General features: G+C 37.1%; 1 protein-coding gene across 1 annotated transcript in view; it reads right to left on the reverse strand.

Annotated features, from left to right (window-relative positions):
• DENND1B (DENN domain containing 1B) overlaps positions 1-22,103 on the reverse strand; it is a 149,245-nt gene that overhangs the window by 14,842 nt on the left and 112,300 nt on the right. Inside the window, exons 15-20 of the mRNA XM_057364223.1 lie at positions 20,074-20,175; positions 15,707-15,797; positions 11,173-11,213; positions 10,216-10,284; positions 8,013-8,069; positions 7,102-7,212 (exon numbers count right to left, since the gene is read on the reverse strand). Coding sequence (XP_057220206.1) covers positions 7,102-7,212; positions 8,013-8,069; positions 10,216-10,284; positions 11,173-11,213; positions 15,707-15,797; positions 20,074-20,175 — 471 coding nt within the window. The remainder of the gene's footprint in view (positions 1-7,101; positions 7,213-8,012; positions 8,070-10,215; positions 10,285-11,172; positions 11,214-15,706; positions 15,798-20,073; positions 20,176-22,103) is intronic.

Below are 22,103 nucleotides of genomic sequence, written 5' to 3' on the forward strand. Positions count from 1 at the left end.
GAGAAATGTATTGCTTATTTTCCTTTTTTTGATGGTTATTAATGTCCTAGGTACATCCAGTGATTACATGGGAGGAAAATAATAGAATGGAGGCTTGTGAGGGTCACAGCAGAGAGAGGAGCACAAAGGAAAGGGAGAATGCATGTCAGAAAAGAAAAACGAATCAGTGTCCAAAGGCACATGAATGTTYATATGAACAAAACCAGAAAAGGGAACATGGGTTTGAGGTAACAGGAAGAGTGGACACCTGGAAGTAACTGAGGTGCACAGTGTGTGACTTTAGTGACCTAGAAGAGCTGTAAATCCAGTTTGTTTGGCTGGAACGCTATCTGATACAATTCCTAAGCAGATAAAAGAGAGACTACTGGTTAAATTGATCTTTCGGTTAGAATGTGCATCATACCCTCCCATTAGCAGAACTACCTCACGGTATTATCACCACTGAGAGCACTGCTGGCTGATCATGTGTGACTTTCTCAGAGGAAAACTTATCAAGAATACTTAGAGTTAAAATGGACAATGTGGATGTGATCATAAACATCCTACAGCTMCAGCCTCCAGCAGCACTGAACTCTGTCCCTCAAACCTGTGGACTGTGGCAGAACCTATTGGAGGGAAGCTCCATATGAAGCTTGAMAACAGTCTGACCACATTTGCAAGAAAAAAAAGACTGTGCCTTAGAAATATTTCAAGCACATTTCTAGACTGTCTAGGGATTCCAAACTGAAGAATTCCAGGGAGGAGTCCCTCTTCCTGTTTGACACCAGTAGCAGTTTTCTGTTCAACAAATAAGGTCTTTCTCTGCAAGGTGCAGTAGAATTTGGCTGGCACTTGGAGTTGGATGTTACTAATTGCAGCTATTTTAGAGCCCAAATGAAGCAATTAGCAGCAAGACAGAGACATCATCAGGATGCAATCGAGACTCTAGGTGGGCTGAGCTGCCCTTTGGTCATGCCCCTCTCTCCAGTTACTAAGAGCCTAAGGCAGCACTGCTGCTAACTTCAGCATTTCAGAAGTCTAAAATTAGACAGCTGAATCTGGACTCTCACATTCAGAGATGCTGAGATCCCTGCAGGAAAGGATTTTCCTGTTTCTTCTACTTCTCCCTCCTTTTGCCCCCAGACAAACTTTTCTCTTTAATTGAACTTCTTTAGTGTTTTTCTTTTTTTTTTAATTCTTAGGAACAGGAATATAGAAAAGAAGAAAACGTTAGGGAACATGGAGTACTAGAGCTGATGTTTTAGATGTAAAGTGGTGCTCAAACTTTCAAGCCAGAAGACAAAAGCCACATGGAAGTTGGAACTCAGGTTCCAACTGACGTCTGATGGTTCTCCTGACTCCCCAATTTAGTGGAGCAAAAATATGACTTATGGGAGACAGAAGATACATAGCAAATGAAAGCAGAAGATACCACTGCTACATTAAGATGTCAATAAATTCTCCTGGTGAAAAGATTAATCTGGTTATTTCAATTAACTACTAAGGATGGAAAGGTTCATCCAGTTTTGAAGATACTTTGCGAGACAGGGATTTTCTTTGAGATCACTCAGAAAAAGGGAATATGGGTAGAAATACCATTATGGTTCATTTGCTTGCAGAAGAAAGACCCTCCAAAAACTGCCTATTTATTAAAAAAAATTAAAGAGGGGGCAACAACAGCCAGGAAAAGCATTGGCATACTTATTGCTTATATACATTTGTTTCTCAGTAAGATAAATCAGAGGTAGATATGCTGATGACTTTGCCCCGAAAAACCAAGCATTCTACAAGGTAACAAAAAATTCCAGAGCAATTTCTTGACCATTATCTCATCCATATTTTTAAACAAAAAATTAGAATTGTGGTAATTATGAAGAGATTTATCAAGTGATTTTTACTGCAGAGCTCCACGACAAGCAGCCAGAAATGCTGCCACTGGTTTCTGGGTGCAGAACAAACAGCAAAACCCTGCTGCAGAGAGGCCCTGTCACTATTTAATGGGGAGCAGGGGCAGGTTTGAACAATCTTGTAATTTATACCTCCCCTTGGGAGCTTCTAGTCTCTATTCCAGAAAACAGCATCACACAGGATACACGCAAGCATCTAAATGCTTAATTTGAACAAAATCCAGGTACAATTTCACTTAACAAAAATAAAGGAAGAATCACTTGATTTGTAAGAGGTTTTCGTTGTAGCAAGCAAGGCTTGCCCAGGCAGAGGATCCCTGTGTGCGCTGCCACTTCGGAAAGGAATCAGAGCCACGAGAGGGCACTCTCGTAATCTGCAATTTGAATTTTGGCTGCCTAGCTTTTTCATTTTTAATTAAAAGGAAATCTGACTGTTTTGCAGAATGAAGAGATCTTACTTGACACAAAAAGACAAAAGATTTTTCTCCAAATTAAAGGATGCTAATGATATCTACAATATTTTCACATTACACCACGTTAGCTGAAGAAACAGAATTTACTGATCAACCAGTGCTTACTTCAAAACTGTATTTTATAGAAGCAAAATATGATTTACATTAAAARCTAGCTCTTACTGTTTAGGACATCTGTCAATTTTTAGTATTTTAGTTAATGAGARTAGAAGAAACCTTCAGCAACAGAACCAGTGTTATATGTGGTTGGTAGGCACAGAATGATCTTCAGCACATTATCTGAATATAAATTGAGGCAAATGCCCTTAATCAAATTTTATGTTTCTGAAATCATTTTGGGGCTGACTGTGGATAGTTTTTCTTACAGAAATTCAGTCATCTTATACAGAATATGTATATTCAGCAATGCTTTATCACTGCATTATCACAGTCTTCTCTCTTATTTTCCTGGAAAAAAAAAGCCTTCAGAATAGCCCACTCTCACCACCTTTTTCAGGTTAGGAGGGTAATCAGTTACTAGAACTCCTTTGTAGCTAATGATTATGTCATTTATTTTACTGGCCATTGTAGGGATATTGATAAATGGGGCACTCCTGAAGGTGAGGTTATTCTGAACACATCTTCCTGCCTGACACTTGCTGTCTTTGTTGAACAGATGCCAAGCACACGTACTGCAAGCTGAATTATATATTGTATAGACTCTACAACATACTTCAATAAAAGTGAAAAGGCTCCATTTGCAATATGCTTTTTAAAAAAACCCAAAAAAATAGAAGCAAAACCAACCCACTTCTGTTTGAGAATATAAAGAAAAAAAGTTTAGTCTAGGATTTTATAACCTTATGCAAAAGTGTTTTTAAAACCTTCTTAGGCACTGTACTTGGATTCTGAAAAGTCATGGTGAGTAGTTCACTTGGTAGTCTTGATACAGGAACATTTACAGTGGTGCTGGCACACAATGATTGGTAAATCCACACTTAGAACCCAAAAATCCACACTTAGAACCCAAATGTCCATTTCCACTAGAGACAGAAAGCAGTACATTCCCAAAGGTACAGCTAGTACATTCACGTTCTTAGGGAGCAGGGGACATTGCTAACTTAATATCTGCAAAGTGAGCTGGTAGCTCTTATTTGGTATTCTGCTAATCTTCAAGAATGTTGTATTTGCCATGAAATACGTTATGACTATTGATAACACCTGATACAACAGTAAAATTACGAAGATCACATTCATGAAATCAAACACATCTTCCTGCATTCTAACCAAGATTATAAYAAACATGCTCTCTTTTTAATTATATATTCATTTGGAAAAATTTTACAGAGCTCCCACTGCATTTAGATCCCTGTGTGCCMAGAAATCTGCATTACCTGGGAACATATAATGGAACAGAATTAAAACAGATTATGCAAAAACTGAATGCTCCATAGTCTAATACATGCCCTGYTGTACCCTGCTCATCAATAGTTAAAGGAACTCAGCGGTATCGTTCAAAGATACTGCAAACAGAGYCTAATCTCGTGCCTGCATTCATTTGTATTTCAAAAATTTTAACTGGTGAGTTCTTGTATCTTCTGCATACCTATTAACGTAGGAGATGAAACATACCCGAGATGCATTATTAGCTCTAGGCATGGAAGAGTTAACAGCAGTGCACATGCCAAGGTTTTAATAAGGCTTAACAATAAAAAGCTTCAATCCTCCACTTTCACTAGATTTTGTTGTTGTGGTTTTCCCTTGCTTAGGGCAATCCATCTGTTAATGTTGACTTGCAATAGAGYTAAGCTCGCACATGTCTGAGGAGCCTAGAACAGCGAGCCCAAGCAAGAGCAAGCTCAGACCAATCTCACAGAGAGGGAACGATTCATCCTGGGCACAGATTAATTGTGCACACGCACACTGCACGTACCAGAGCACTCCCCTTCGCTCCTTCTTTTAGGAAACACTTCCAAAATGCAAATTATAGGAGGGTGAGCCCATCGCTTCACTTCGCAATAAGGCATTTAATTATTTATCCTCTGGCTAGGTTTTAGCAGTTACTTTAAATGCTGTATTTCTTTTATTTTTAAATTTACTGCTGATTTTTTTACAAGTCTATTGCCAATCAGGAAAAGAAAAAAAAATTACAATAAAGCCACTATGACAGCAGTGATAAAGCTTAGTAAATATTCATTGTTAAAAATGGCTGTGCACTGTGACCAGTGCTGGTATTCTCCCTGGGCCAAACTGGCTGTGTTTTCAATAAAACCAGAGAAGAATCCTTTCCCTTGAGCCCTGTTARGCTGAGGCTGCAGTTGGAACTGTCATCCTCACACAAAAGCAAAGGGGTTGGGTTTTACAAACGCAAAGCCTAATTGGGAGATCTTCATGGCTGTACCCTTGACATTTATTAAAGCCTCATCAACAAAACAGGAAATAACCGTACTAATTAGCAGACTCATACACAAACTCCTGGTTGTTGGGGTGAAAGCGGATTCACTTCCTATTGTAAAGGGAAGGTCCTCTCAGACCCCCAAAACCTGTTATGAACCAATTTTTAAAATTATCTTTTTCAGTAAAGCAAACTTCCATATCATACATAACTTTTCAAAGTAGAGTTTTACAGCATCTCWGGTAGCTCTCAGTATTTAACTCTTTTCAAGAAGTGGAGAAGTAAAAGCTCAATGCATACATCTAATATGACACAAMATATGACACCAAAATCTTTATATTTACAATTTTCTAAATGTTTCAGTATGGAAGAGATAATAATAAAGTGCAGAGGTGCCTTTTTTTTCGGAAGAGGGATGATCATTAAAAACAATCTCGTTCATTGCTTATCTAGGTCTGGGATGGGTATTTAAGTACACTGACAGAACAACTTAATCAATATCTGCTCCTTACTTTCAATATGTATCAAATTGCCTGGACTCCACATTAGCACTATTTTTATTCTGATGCAGCCACTCGTGGACATAATTTTAGAAATCTGGGTGGAGAGTCTCATTTGCAGGATAAAGAGTCCCAGAAAAAGGATTAAACCTGACAATAACAGCACTCTGAATTTCTCTTCTTTTAAACAGCAAATTCAGTACTTGATAAACGGAGCCTCTCTCATGCACACATGTTGTGAATACAAAGATATATTTTTATTTGGATRTAAACTTTAAAATCACCACTTATTAATAAAGAATTTATATTATCKTATTCCAACACCAAGAACAAAAATAAGAACAAGAAGATTAACAGCAGACTATTATTTTTTTGAAATCTTTCGGTTTGTTTGCTTTTGGAGAGGARTAAATAGGAAATGGCATGAGTGAGAGGTGAAGTAGTTCTTGGAGAACAATCCCCATGTGCTCCTTGCTGCCCACTGGGTTCACATGACGTTTGGGGAGAAGACACCTCTGGTTTGCAGCAGGGCAGAACTGTGGGATTCTCAAACATACCCTATTGTTGTTAAATATACCCTACATAAATACATGTGCCTGTCCATGTGCACACACACCCATTAACACACGTGTGTACAGACACATGTAAACAAAGCCAGGGAGACTCCTGCACTCCTGCCTTGTTTGCAAAGCCAAAAGACAACTGGTAGGAACAGCAGTGATTACAGGATTTAGCACTGTACAGCTGCACGAACACAAAAACACAGAGAAGTTCAACTGTTCTGTCTGAACACACGCCTTCAAAGGAAATCTTTAATTGTACCAAGGTGAATTATACTCCTTTGTATCCCTAGGCTCCTGTACATAACAATAGGCAGCACTACCATATCAGTGAAGCAGAAAGTCTTTGTATTATTTATAACCCTACTAAAAATAATGACTTAATCCTAATGTACAATTTCACCATTATTTAGCAATCATCTGYATCAGTTCTAYGYWGTATTTCACAAACTTTATATTTATKACTGATAAAAACTAATTCAAMATCGAATTGATTAAATAGCCAGCCCAGACCTTTATTATTGCAATATCTAGAGAAAAAAAAAAAGGTTGTTAGATCAGTTGGACTAAATCCATACAATTAATTCTCATATTAAAAAGATACAGGCATTAAAAATCCACATATCATGCAATAACAATATAATGTAAAAATAAATACCCATACATTAAAAGTATGCACATATGCAGGYAAATATTTGCAGATAAAAAGTGTTAGAAAAATACTTTGTTGATGTTTTTGAAATAAAAGTGTCAAAATGAATCCAAAAACATTAGTACACTTGCCAAAGTTGAGACACTACACCTGTTACTTCAAATCTAGACTAGAAAGGATTAGAGAACAAAAGCCAAGACATTGGCACTGSATTAACTAGCTGACTTATTAATAAAATAATAAATAATAACTATCTGAGCAAGGTTAAAGGCCATGTGACTGCCAAAAGTTTATYAGAAACACAAAATTAATATGCCTCACCAAAAGAAACAAAAAAGATAGCTTAATCAGATCTGTGACTAGACCAGAATGTATTTTTATGAGAAGCCTTTCTTGAAACCRGTATTTAAGAATTAAATTTCAGATCCATTCTTACAGATCTCCTGCTCCTTCCCTTCTCAACAGGGATGAAATACATTTTTTTTCTCCATGCAAGCAGTGYAGCAGTATTTCTATAAACATAGCCTTTTAATCACACTATCCAAACACAGACAGCAAAATCATCTTGGAAACAGACTCACCAACACACTACTCTRAGCAGCAAACGATTTTCCCCATATGTATATGAATACAAACAGAAGCTTCAGGTGTCTTACCTGTGCCAGTCTTCGCTTTTCTGAGCTTGTTCTTTTTTCATAATGTGATGTGTAGATGGGAACAGTCTGTACTGCACAAGCACTGCAAGTTCCACACTCTTCCTCGCTCTCCTATGCAACAAAACAGATTTAAATTCCTTTATTTATAATCATTATCTGCAAACATACCCTCCATATTATGCATGCAGAATGCATTCAAAATTATCTTGCCACAATCTATTACTGTCATGAAAATACCATCTGTAGTAAGAAAATCAAATCTAGCTTTTCAAAACACTGGATTAACAACATGGTCATTTCAAAGTTGTATTGTTCAAATGTTTTTTAAGTTTTTTCTTAAAACAGCGTAATAGGTATCCAAAAAATGGTTCCTTCTCTGTACAGAAAAATCTCAAYGTGGAAACAAAATTCCAAATGGGAAAAGCAGCTGCAAAATGCCGAAACCACCTTTTCTGATATTTTGTGATGTTGCTTTTGCAAAAGGAAACTATTAATTCCTCTTAAAACACTACTATTGTTCACGTATCTAATGGAACTAAAACTGGACAACTGCACCTCCTGAAATTCACTGCACTGCAAGACTCTCCCTTCTCAAATTCTCAGCTTCAAGCACAGGCTTCGATTGTGATATCAAAGCAATCAACTTTATGAAAACATACATCCTCTTAATGTATCTTTGAAGACCTCTGTTGTTCTACGATAAAATATGCAAACAATAAAGAGATTATTCAGTGGATGCATAGAATGACAGATAGTTGCCAGAGGCTCGTTATGAAAAATGTATTGTTGAACAAAGGGCTAAGCATATTTCAAAAGTCATTAAAAACACAAATCTCTTGTGATTTGTAAAGTATAAGCTTCAAACTGATACAAGAAGCAGTGTAAGAAAGTAAATAAAGTGTACTACATACCTTGTGCTTTAACTTACTCTTCACTTCTTTTATTCCTTGCTTTGCCTGGTTTTTTGCCTACAGAAATAAAAGGACTTAAGTTTCTCTGTAAGACACTGGCTGTAGTCACAGAATATGCCTTATGATGCCACACTTAGTTTTTGCTTTTTCTTTTAAACACCTGGTGATATAAAGAAGGGYAATAACCTTTATCACAGATTTCAAACATGTACCGTCACTGTATTTTTTATATTCATGCTTTGTTCACATATTTAAGGATTTTTTCAGCACTTGCATGTCAGTGCTGTGAAAACACACAAACTCAAAAATTCTCCATTATTACTAGGGACAGGCTAAGAATGGTCATATACATCTCTCCTTTATCTGCAATGCTCCTTTAGATTTGAAAGGGTATTTTAGCAGTAAAGCATGTTGAAAAAATGTTAAGAGTTTGAAGATGACTGCTACAGCGTTCCAGTCTGGCAACTTGCAGGGCTACATCAATCTTAAGAGAAATGAAGTGATTTCATATGCAGATGGAGATTTTGCCCAGTGTTGCTGAACAGCACAGTGCTGCTGTTTAGGGGAGAATTCTGTATGCATTRAAAGAGGCAGACAAGAATCATTGTTGCATAGAAAACAGCCAAGAATACTCTTCAAATACAGAAAGGAATTATCAATATGGAATACCGTGTTTTTATGTTATAAAAAGAATCATGAGAAGGGGGAAGAAGGGCAAAAAAAAATATGGGGGACAACACCCAAAACCCTAATAGAAGAAAAGGTATCTTTCCTATACAAATATGRGGRAAAACCACAGAAGTCTTTTAAAATTTATTCAAGGGCATAAATATCTGGAAACCACCTATTTTTCTGTGCTTTTCTGTCTGTGGCACTTCAGAAAAAAAAAAACATTTTCTTGAATCAAGAGGTCATGGAGGTCTTTTTGATCCTTAAATCATACATCCATAAGCTCAGTAACAGCACGATGGGGTGCCATGTAGCAGATGCTAACCTGAAAGCCACTTTAAACTTCCCAGATCGTGCTCCCAGCATTTGGATGAATTTCGGAGTGCTTTGTTCTAACTCTGAGGGATGGTACCAACRGCATCACTCAAAGCTACCAATCAGTTACATGGCAATTAAGAAATGCGTATTTCAGTCCTCTGCTAGCAGGCTCCACAAAGGGCAACAGTGTAAGAAATTAAATGGGGGATCAATATGAACACTATACACATAGAGATCCTCAAAAATTCACTAGAGTTCCCTGGCACATACAGAAGTTAACTTTGAAGAACCTTTTTATCAAGGGCATAATTATCAAAATAGAAGGCYGGGAGAAGACCATGTAACCAGAGTSTAAGAKAGYGCAAATGAAGAAGAATAATTTGCAGATGAACCATTTTTTGAATTATAAATGAGTCCATGAATATGAAATATATTTAATTTATTTACCTGTTTCTCTCCATGACTGCTGTGGTTTTTAAGTGATGTAAAATTAAAAATTCTGTTTGAAAACTTTGCTGAAAATACTTTAGCACAGACTGATTTGCTGATTTATTCAGGACTATTTATAATGCATCCAGCTAGTGAAACATTTGGAAAAGCAAAAAGCAAGCCAAAAGTCTTTTCCCATATATTATAAAAGCAACCTTAAAATATTTCTCACTTCATTTTTTTCTACTGCTGTTTCACCACACTGCATAACACAGTATAATCTCACATGCTTCACTGGTTAGGCAGTCTTTGAAAACAAGATCTTTTAAGATGAAAAGTATAMGCACTAAATCCAGTTAAACATGAGTATTCCAATACCATCTTTAAAGGAGCAGATGATTTGCTGCACACATTAAAGATGCTTTACCACATCTTCTCAATTGTGCAGCACTTACTGCCAAAGTGAAATTACAGCTGTGTATCAAATACCTAAATGATAATATTCAAATAAGCTTCTAGTGTGTATTAGGACTGAAAGAAAGCCAGCACGCTGATGCTTTGATAAAGTCTATTTTTATGTACAAGCTACCTAGACGACTCTGAATCAACTCTAAATCCTAGTGCTATATAAAAAAAACGAATGAAGTTCAACACTTTCTACAGGCTGAAGTGCTTTTCTGCAATTTATTTATAAAATGTTTAGGTTTTTCAGCATCCAGGGAGAAGGAGAGGTTGTAGAAAATTGCAGTATTTTTATGTATTATTTATTTGAAAAAGATGATCTTACAAATTTATATGCTGTTTTCACAGCCGGAGTGGCTTTGGTCATTGCTGTGTTGATCAGTGCACTGCCTTTCTGAAATACACAAAAAATTAATGTTAGTAACATTTTAACACAAGTCAAACCTTCAGAAAACAGCAAGGAAAAACAACCAGTGTGCTGTGAAGAGGTAACAAGCTTCATTTGAARTGGGTAGGAACGAGCACAGCTGTGTTTCCTCCCCAACCTGCTGTCTGCAGCTACACAAGGGTTACAGTACGTCATTCCACAGCTGACACATTTATCAATGCACTCCAACAGAATGATGGATTTTTGGTCTTCATTCACTGGTACCAGTTCAAAATCAATTCAGAAGTTGAGGCTATTTTTCATGTGTTCCTATTGTATATATTATGCAACTTAAAAAATACTTTGACCTGACAGAAAGAACTATTTCATTTAATCACCCAAGAATTCTTTTAATCTAAAATATATTTTACTAATGCTGCAGAGTACCACAGTTATAACCAAGGGTCTTCTGCTAGCCAAACTRCACAAATCCACATTAACAAAACTGCTGTTTACTAGGAGCGATAAGCTTCATATCAAATCATCACACCTAATTCAGAGTTATGGAATGTAACATGATACAGAAAGCAGTGAAGTTTTTGACTATACAGACATGAAAAACCTTGTGCATTTTGGCATTTGTTTTGTGTATGGGAAAGGTTTTTTTAAAAAAACTTTAAAAAAACCCACAAAATTATTGCACATACTAGACTTAGTAGACATAAAATATTTCTTACAGAAATAAGCCTACATTTATATATGTAGGCTTATATATATTATTCYATATTTCTTACAGAAATAATACCTACATTTTTCTCACAAATGAACCAACTTCTAGCATTATACAGAAATAAGGAAAAGGATGGAGTCTTAAAGGACAGGGTGCCCAATATAATTACTTAACCAAGTTTATACCTTCACTGTATGCATCCACTGCTGATAAGATCTTGAATTTCCTGAAAGAGAAAAGTAAAATATAACACAATCAAATATACATTGAACACATTAAATATTGTAACCCTCTTCATTATCTGCATTATAAAATGTGCTCAGGGGATTACTTAATAAATTAGTTGTTTCCAGGTAGACAAGGAATGTGAAGGTAAGAATATGTGTACACAAAGAAAGAAACCGATGAATCTCTTATTGCTTGTTTTCTATTTCCTTTGTAAATGCTTATGTTTTCACCACATCAAGTTTTTAATTCCAATTGAGGTAGAAAGAGAAATTAAAATTATGATAAGGTAAGACACTCCTAGAAAGCATAAAAAGAAAAACACTAACTCAAAGGAAAAAATAATGTAATGTATCATTAATTGCAYTGAAGCATAATGATTCCTCTGGGCAAACTTTCAAACMCAACAATGGCATGAACTGCACAAGRTTCCATCCCAAGGARRAAGAAYGAGTMAAGTCTAAGGRTTATGGCCCTATTGCATATTCCTGTGCAGAAAAAAAATCCTTTTAAAATATTAACTGTATCTACTTTATTTCACAAAGAAAAACCTCTAAAGGCAAGTGAGAGCTACTGACTTCTGCAGGCCACCGAGGACTAAACTGGTCACAAAGGACCATGGTAAATCCTACTTGATGCAGAAGTCAATACGACTTCCCAAAGGTGCTGCAGCTGAACAACAAAGMTGAGGTCCATGATCCCTGAGACAGCTTTTGAGTACATCAGTCACTCGAATACTCCAGTAGTGTGAGCTGCTACTGACCCYATACGAGACATTCACTTTGACAAGAACGCTCCAGTTTCAGAGTTTGACCATTTTGAAAGGACCATACTGATATAACGTCACAGACTTTTAACAGGAGATCTCTAAACTCCTCAAGTGTTACAACAATCAATTAACTAAGGCCTGGCTAGAATTATTCCATTGGCTAATGAAAGCCAAAATACTCTCCTAGAACATTCCTGAGAACTAACTGGAGCATTGTAAAAGGTATTTCCAATTTTCAAAATGAGGTGAAAAAACATAAACTAGACTCRTATCAGGCACTTTCACCCATTCCACTATATTTTTACAAGCAATTTTGAGACACCCAGACTCTCAGGAATGAAGGCACAAGTGAACGCAATGCTTGCTTGGAGAGAACCTGATGATCATTAGGATCCCGACTCCATTAAGAACATCTAAGAGCAACCTAAAGCAAAAATAACTCATTTTTCAGTTCCTTAATCTGGGTCCCTAGAACTGCCAGAAAAGGAAGCACACAACATGTAGTGAGTTGAAATTTAACCACTGTTGGTGTGTCAAAGAAATTGCATGAACRATAAATACTTTCTTTAACATGACATTTCATAACTTCAATTCTTATCAACAATGTTCATATGTCATCTGGCTTGTGGTATCCTTAACAGTGACTCTTTCTACACCTGAGCTTCCTCTGTCACAGCCTGACTTAAATAACGTAAGTAAATGGGATCACAGCAGATGACCAACTTTAATAGTCATCTAGTTACGTAGTGAGACTTCAGGGAAGGCAATCAGGAAAACAGGTAAATATTCATCAGCAGCAACAGCCAAGCTAACACTGCAGATCCTCAGCTAGAGCTGAACCTCCTGAAACCCTAGCAAAAAATTCTGACTCCTAAAATAAATTGCTATTACAAGGGAGTTTCAAATATATATATATATATTATACTTTCAGTTTTCCATGTATTAGCACCAGTGATATTAGACCAACAGAAAGAAAAAGACTGCTCTAGTAAATTCATGCTATTAAAAATTAATATAGTCTACAAGAAATACATGTGGCTAAACCAATCCATCACTAAATTCTTGTATTGAAAGTTACATAAAACTCCTGAGAACTAATACTTCCATAGAATCAAATGTAARAGAAAATAAAATTGTAATTATAAAGTGCAAACTTTATAATGAAGGCGGCTAACAAATTAATTTTCACATGTAGACAAAGAAGTTTTGAACCACTATTTTTTTWWAAAAAGGAAATAATAAAAAATAATGAAATATAGATTGCATTGTCCACTTTTTAGTTTTATTTTCTTTTCTGGTTTAATTATGAAGAGAAACTCTTTCTATTTGATTCAGTAGTTTTTAAGTTACCCTCTCTACAGCTAAGAATGTGTTCACCTGTCCTTTTAACAGCTTGTAGTTAACACTAACTTTCTGTGACTTTTCTGAAATCTGGGTTTCACCTGTTTTTCCCAAACCTTGGGCTTCGTGATAAAGTTGAYGGGAGTTAACTCCGCAAAGAGATTGTAGTTCTACCCCATTAGCGTCACCAAATGTCACCTTCAATTGCACACATATTGTTAGCCCTGCACTTCATACCAATAATGAGACAGCGGTTATGTAAATACTGASTATGTGCCCTGAGCAATTTGTCCCCAGCCTGGCAAGCCCAGGCTGTCTGATTTGAGGAGCGCACAGTGAGCCACCCGAGCAGCGCTGAGCGGGCTCTCCTGAGCACAGCCAGGGGAGATGTGGCTCACAGCCTGCTGGGGCACAGCCTAGAAACAACTCCTGCTGCAGCCAGGTGAGATGTGGCTCACAGCCTAGAAACAACTCCTGCTGCAGCCAGGTGAGATGTGGTTCACAGCCTGCCAGGGCACAACCTAGAAACAACTCCTGCTGCAGCTCCACTGCAGCCTCCTGACCCGCAGCTGCAGCCAGCAAACGATCTCTGAATATCCACATCACCATCTGAATAACGCATGCTCCTGATGTCTTAGGGTTTTTAGTTTCTYTATTTTCATGCATCTGCATTCTTGTAGTTCTCTAGTACAGCGCCAAGCTCCTGCTCTCCCATCTTTAGATGAAACAATTCCTCTCTGAGCCTGAATCCAAAACCACTTTGCTGCCTCAGAGCCCCAAAATATATAAACAACAGTGAGTTGGGGGAGAGCAAGTTTGGGGTGGTTGACATCATCACCTGAAGATATCATTGGAGAATTGAGGCCCARTGTGTTAATAAGACAGACCTTATAAAAGGTGAAGATCTCGTGACTCGGTGTCCAATTTGGGTRTAGCCAATGGAATAATTCTAGCCAGGCCTTAGTTAATTGATTGTTTTAACACTTGAGGAGTTTTGGGAGCTCCTGTTAAAAGTCTGTAACGGAGGCTTTTGTCTGCCCTAATGTACCAGTAAGCCTGTATTAAAGTTGTCTATTCTCATCCTCTTGTCTGGCCTCTGTTTCAGGTGAGCCTGATATTCAGGCAACACTTTGAGCATCAAATCTGTTTACAGAGCAGCGTAACACCCTAAAAAGGCAGGGAAGAGGTAAATGTCTGTATAACTAACCATGTTTCAATCAACAAACATGCCCACAAATTATGTGCTAGATCCTAGCACAAGACACAGAAGGCAGGAGAAGGCAGTGAAAATATTGAATAAAAGGAATTATGCACTTTGTGTATAAAAAAGTTATTTTTTAGGAGGTGCTGACGGCTCTGCCGCACCTGACAGTTTCTCTGTGGGGGCCAAATCCTCTCCTCGACACGTCCCACTGAAGGACAGTCTTGCAAAGGAAGCCCAGCCAAAGCTGCCACCTGCAACTCAGTGGATTTGCTCAAATCCTATTACATCCAACTACTGAGGAAGCTTCTACATGACTTTCAAGATTGGCCATAAAATACTATTTGTGCTGTCAAGCATATTTTGATCTCATCTTTTGACACCATCTCTTACACCTGTGCCGGTCTTGGCTGCATCAGAGTGAGCAGCTGGGTGGAGTTAAAGCATGACATTATCTGAAATAACAACACACCTATCCTAAAGGTTTAACAGGAAACCACTCYACAATCCTCTAAGAATCAGCATTGGATTCAGACTGCACTCCTAAATATGGGTTAGCTGATGAGAAAAGTATTTTAACAAATTGTCAGTGAACACAACTGAGGCAAACAACATGAGGAATAATATTTTTGTTTATGAAGAAGATAAATTTCCATGTGCCTTCTCAGATCATATATAAAAGTAAAATAAAACTTGCTCTTTTTTAGAGTAACATATTTGCTGGAGAAAGCAGATTTCTCTTAACATTCAGGAAATCACTGTGATTTCTGCACCACAGAAATAAGTAGACATGAAAAGAAAAAAAGAAGTGTTTATGGAAAACACTAAAAGTATAGCAGCACAAATGTTTCTAAAATACAGTTTACACAGAATGCATCATAATATATAAATTGCAGTCAAAAATGTAAACACTATAGTGATCTCTCATCCTACAGTGAAATCTAGATATTATTTATAGGATTAAACAAATAAACCTTCATTTAATATACTCATAGAACTAGGTACATAACAGTATGTGTCCCAGCAGGGATTTATTAAAGGCTAAAACCTTTCCAAGAACGAATGGAAACAATGAAACAATAACAAGATGAATGACTTCTAAAATTTACAGGACATCATGAGGACATCAAGTTGAACAGTTCCCAAAGAAGTGTCAGTGAGTACACCCAGATTAATTCTGTACCTCCACAAAAGCCTCCTGCTGTGATTTCTTCTTCAAAAACATCAGAGAATCCTCTTCCTGCATTTAATTTTGATAGCCGACCATCAATAAACTGAGGCGAAAAAAAAGAAAGGGTCACACACACTTCATTGTCTCTTCTCTTTCTTTACAGTGTTAGAGTTTTTAATGTGTCTATTATAATGGAATATTTATGTTCAAGAAAATATATGGCTTAAGGATATTATACTGCCTTCAGATGGACTTTACAAGAGCACTYGTAGCTATGAGCAGCAAGAATATAGAGTATAGATCAAGAAAATCAGCTGTATTTTCTACATTTTTCTAATGGCAAGAAAAGAACTTATTTCCTTACAAACAGTAAGTTTGGGTTTGTCATCATAACCATATACAGGTCACCAAGACATTCTCTGATATCCTGTTGTGAAATGGTTAAGTTTAATTCCCATCATCAATGRAGCAACATAAACAAACCCTCCTGTGGCATCCCTTTCTGGGTGTGCATCAGCAGGTCAGAAGTGGAACTTGCTGAACACAAAAAAGTCCCTTTAGAACTGGGATACTTCACCACACCCAGTTCAAAGGAACAACTGACCCCGATGTCCACYTGAAGCCCATTGCAAGCACATTGCTCTACATGAGAAATGGCCCTGCAGGGACAGTGGGAGAGGGGAAATGGCAGCAGGGCCATCCAGTGAACAGCAGAGGAAGGCACGGCTTGGCTCCAGACATGGTGGCAGCAGCAGGCTGGATTTGATGGGCAGGATTTTAAAGGCACTTCCCYGAACTGAGCAGGAATGTGGCACCAAGTGCCAAAACAAAGGCAGGACTGATGCCAAGGCAGGGTCCTGAGACTCTCTGCACTGGGTGAGCACAGTTAAGGTTGACACTGTTGCATTTTTACTACTCTTGATTGCCCTTTTGGGTCTTTTTAAGCACTAAAGCTTCTTTAGGTGCATCTGCACATCCATATTGCAACAGTTGTCTCTATGCAGAGGTTCCAGCCATATGACCACACGGATTTGCAGCTACAGACAAGGGTATATACAAGGACTGAAATAATCCAAAWGTGTCAGAAAAAGTCAAAATTAGGAAATTAATGATTCAACCTCCGAGAAGGGATGAATACAGTCTTTTCAAGAATTATCAGGCTTCAAGTACRAGCACATTCTTACAGGTTTAAAATTCTTTCAAGAAACAATCTCTCCCTTTTCTGTTTTGAAAAGGCTAACTCAAGTCTGACAGATAAAGTGAGAAAGCAATTTTCCAATTATACAYAGTTCATCTTCTAGCAAGAATTATGAGTTATTCACTGGTACTAAAGAGCACATAGGAATTAACCAGAATTAATTATTTGGCGGTATAATTTTTTACCACAGATTATCCAAACAGTGTCAGTGACAATCTGATGCTTGTCAATGAACAGACTACTGACATGAAAAAACTACTTTCTCAGAGCAAAAAAAWTCCAGAAGCAAGAATAAGGTAAGCAAAAAGATATTTCTCTCTTCCTTGTCTAAATTCCTTCTCATTTTTTTCATTTTACTCCAAGCTGGCCTTTTCCCAAATAGGTTGGTTCATGGTCAGACCACTGYGGGATCACTGGATTATTTCACAGTAAGAAAAAGAGATAAGAGCACCTTTAGCTACTGCTGTGAAAAAAACTCCCAAAAACAACAACCCCCCACTCCTATCCCAGCCTTTGAACTGTAAGACATTATCTCTTTGGGGAAAGTTATGAATTCATTCCATACTATACACTAAGATTTATGGACATACTCATCATTTGGTGGACCCTATCAACAGAAGSCTGAGACACTGAATTTGAGAGGGTCACACCAACTGAATATTTAATGTAAATACTGACAAAGAGAACTGTTAGCAGAAAGATACTGGAGACATTATTTCAAATAAATGATAAGTGTTAGTCATGGTGGTGGTAGTAGTAGTTAATACATTTGAGTAATTTACTGTTAATGGTTGAATCTAAACTGCTACATGAAAAGAATAGCATACAGAACTATACATAAAATTTATGGTTTTCTCCTTCCATTTTTCAAACCAACACTCTCATGAAAAATCTGGGCCAGATATTTCAAAAAACGTATTTACTTTGAGATCCAAAGAGCCCCTGGRTGACTACCTTTTTCAATTAAAAACTAGCCATTCCAGTGTTGGTCTTGGATTTAAGGTGACTAAAGACATTATCCTTAAATTATTTTGAATTCTAAAATCAAAATAGAGACCATATCCACTTTAGAATATTCAAGTCATTTTACCCATTATTAAAAGCAAAATGTTTTTAGAAGCAAAGAAAACATCACAAATGTGATTTCCACAAAATAACAACTGAGTATCTTGCAAGAATAGAGCTCAAGTCATAAAGCTAGTAAATGGAATTTGAATTACTAAYAATTTTCAAAGGCTTTTGATACCTGCATTCATTACTTATTTTAGTAGGTAACAATTTCCAACATGTTAGGAAGAAACCCAATAAATGTTGCAGATTACCTTGCTGATACAATTACACTGTTTAAGGAGATAGTCTGGCATTAGGCTTCAGGCTATAGTTCTAAGAACAAATTCATATTTTCCCTGGGCACTCATCAGAACTATTTGACATGTAAGATGCAATTATTAATTGCTTACGTTTGCAGCTTAAAATAAAGATTAGTTACCTTCCAGTTACCTACCTGAATTAAAGGAACAGAGCAAGGATTTCACAGAATAGCACAAATAAAGCTCACTTGTCAGTTATGGCAAAACGGGTTTATTTAAAGAACCAGGTTTCTGCCTGGTCTAGGTTTAAGGCTGCCTCTAAGAACTATTTTCTGCTTAAGAGACTTTCAGAACAGAACAAAATAAATTTTGGTCTCTTTGAATACAAAAAAGTTTGAAAACAGCTCATTTGTCAGTGGGAAAAACTAGAGATGATGCAGCTGGGCTGCATCTGAGGATTAACTGAGAAAGTAGGAGTAACCTTTGCAACAAAATCCAGAGGAACTACAAAAACCTACTGCTACTATTAAATCACACATCATCAAAATTGTTACTATTTCCTAATCCTCTATTATTTCCTTCAACTGAAATAAAATTAAACCAAGCTATAAACAAACTGTAAACTGATTCTATTTAATTGAACACATTAAAATGTAATGGGTTAGTACAGAGCCAGTGTGACCAGCCATTCATGGCAGCTGCAGGTCTTGCTTCAGTAATACCTGTGTGACAACAATTTAGAAACATTGCTTGTAAGAAAATTTCATGCAACCTTATCACACTGAGATATGCAAAATGTAAACCACACTTCAAACTGTTACTTCTTCCCATTTCAATCCAATCAATCATACTTCAAGAGATTTCAGATTTCTTATGGCTTATTTTATATAACCACAGAAAAGTTAAAGTCCAATTCTATGGTCATATTTTCACAGGACTTCTAACATCACCCCTCCACAAATCTTTACTTTAGACACGAGCCTTTGATTACTACCAAATGCTCTTTTAAAAAATTAGAAGATTCTTCACATAATGGATTTCCCTTATCTATCATGGTGTATATCTTCAAAGAAGTACTCCTGATCATTTAAACATGAACTCCTGTGTATCAATCACTCCTGGAATTTGCAGGCAAATATATAGTTTCATGAATCTTCTGATTTCGTTCACATTTTCCTTGATTTTCATAAAAATCTAGTAATAAGTTTAACACTCTTTTCATGCAAYAGGGTCATCTAACAAAAAGGGAGAAGAGTTACAGAATAAAATCAAAGAAMAAAATCCATTTCAAAGACTGTAATCAAACTATAACAGAGCTGTGCAGACATTCAAAAACTTGTCCTCTATTAATTCAAATTCTGCACTAACAGATCAGCTGGGATATTGTTCAGACCACCCTACAGCTCAGTTTTGTGACATTCTCTGCATGCACACTTCAAAAAGCCTAGCAAAGGAAACTGCAATTGCAGGATGAATTCAGCTTTTAAATAAAACACCAGTGCAGTACAATTTAAGTAAGCACTCTGCTGTTTAGGTTCTTTGGGCATGAGCCAAGAGAGCTGAAAATGAAGTTCAACCATCAAGCTGGGAGATCCGTGATTTTTCTTGTTTGGTTGGGTTGCTGACTGACTCTGAAGAGACRTTGCACTGGCTCTGCACCCTGGGGTTATTTTTTTGTTCAGTTTCACCACCGCTCTTTTTAATTATAACTGGAGATTTAAAAACACAGCAAATCTGGGATGACTGCACCCAAAGTACTTGGATTTAGATTTGATGCCAGAGTTTTGTAAACTGACAGTAAGGAAAATGTATTTAAATACAGATATGTTTTAAGAGAAAATAATKTAACAGGGCCATTTACCCTCTCATACCTGTTTAAACAGCTGAAGATTGACAGCAGTTTCCAGGAAYTGCTTAGTTGTACTGGAGCGATGCTTCACAAAACTATTCTCACAGAAAGTTATGGGCTCTCCCTAAAAATTGAAACAGAAGTTAGATGGTGAGTATACATATACATTGTAATTCAGTYCAAAAATTTTCTGCACCAAATTAATTTTTTATTTATTCTCCCAAGACATGAAAGGACTGATAAATATATTGCTAATTTAACAGSAAGTTATTGAAACAGACATCTATTTTACTTTTGCACCAAAGAAAGGTACAAACTTATTGAAACATAGTTACAAAAAAGAGTTTGAACATTAACACTTAACACAATAGAATGTATTCCCCACATGGGAAAAGTACACAGTCACCAAAAACCCTGCACCAGAGCACTTGGATGATGAAAGAATATAAACAAGTATTTATTGAAAAGTCAGTGCTCATTGAAAAAAGTTGCTATTGAAAACAACGCTCATTGTAAAAAAGAGATGTTAATGAGACTGTTCATAAACCATCAAATTCACTCCTCTGTTACTCTGTAATTTCATTTAATATTTGCTATATTCWGTGTGCACAGACCACTGGACATTACTGAGGAGCACTCCCCCAATTTTGTTATTCTTGTCCACACTTTGTGATAAATACCTGAAGCTGTTTGGCATAACTGGATAAACAATAGAAACATTATGAAGCTTGTGTGATAATCAAGGTACACAATCACATTTCATCATAAAGCCAAAAYGCCTCTCACCCAAGTTTACAAAACCAAAATGATTATCAGGTTAGAAACAATTAACAAAAGTCTCAAAGACAGAAAACCTGGAATGCAACAAAATGTATCTACCTGTATCAACCTGTATCTACCATTTGAAATTTTAGTGCCCAAAAGCCACATCTCCAGCACAGTCCCACAACAGAATAAAAAATACCTCAGCCATTTAGAAGAASAACAAAGATAACTGCTATCCTGATCTTCACAACAGCTCCAACTGGCACCCACTTTAAAGACAGATTTATCCATGGCCATGATCACCCCAGCTTTGTGCTCCTGGCCCTGTTTACCTCCAATGGCACATGACACTTCCTGCATTTCCCCACCACTCCAATGACTGTAAGGAGGTGCTTCCAGAGCATCACCAAGCACTTTCTCCAGGAGGCCTACAGGAGTTTGGGGGAGCAGCTGTAAATCATTTTCTATTGTTTCTTACACCTTACACTTTGTTTTTAAATGGGTCAAGTGTAAGCTAAGGAAATGCTGCAGTAAAACCACTGTGATGCAATTTTAAAATGTGTTTTTACACTAGCAAAAACTTCCCTCCTTTTGAGTCTTTCTTTTTAGAGCTTCAATCCTATTCAGCAAGTACTTARGTTCATGTCTGACTTAAAAACAAGCTTTACGTCCTTAACTCTTTACGGAGGCGCTGATTTTGGGGAAGATCCCTAATTGGAAGAACTAGAAACCTTAACATTTGCACGGTCCTTGCCCTCTCCCAGGGAAGCTGGAGTGCTCTGAGACACAAACCCACCCCAGCACAATACACAGCACTGCATCCATCAGACCCCAGAAGCACCCAAGCTGCTTCCCCTCCTCATCCTGAAATAACTGCTGAACACTGTGCACATGCAGGACATGCTGGATCTGCCAAACCCCTGAACTGTTCGTGGTGCTTTAAACAGCCTTGCCTTCCTGACCCACTTTGCATTAGCCATTCTTGAGCTCCTAAAAGACTCTTGTCTTAAGAGATGACCCCAAGCTACTTAGCAAATCAAAGTGCATCAAAACAAATGGAACAGTCTCCAGTGAGACATGGTGGTATAAAACATAGTGCTCCTGAGGGCAGACTCTCTTCTCAATTCTGCTGCCCTTCCAAAAAATTTCAAAGCAGCAAATTAAAAGAACTCCCTATATATACATATATATATACACACACACATATATATATCATTTATTTATTTATTTGTTATTGTTACAGAAGGCACTTTGGGAAATACAGAGGCTTTGAGGGAAYGAATCTCT

This window comes from Malurus melanocephalus, unplaced genomic scaffold (genome assembly GCF_030028575.1).
Source record: "Malurus melanocephalus ecotype Western Australia unplaced genomic scaffold, MMel_1.1 scaffold_37, whole genome shotgun sequence".
NCBI lineage: Eukaryota > Metazoa > Chordata > Aves > Passeriformes > Maluridae > Malurus > Malurus melanocephalus.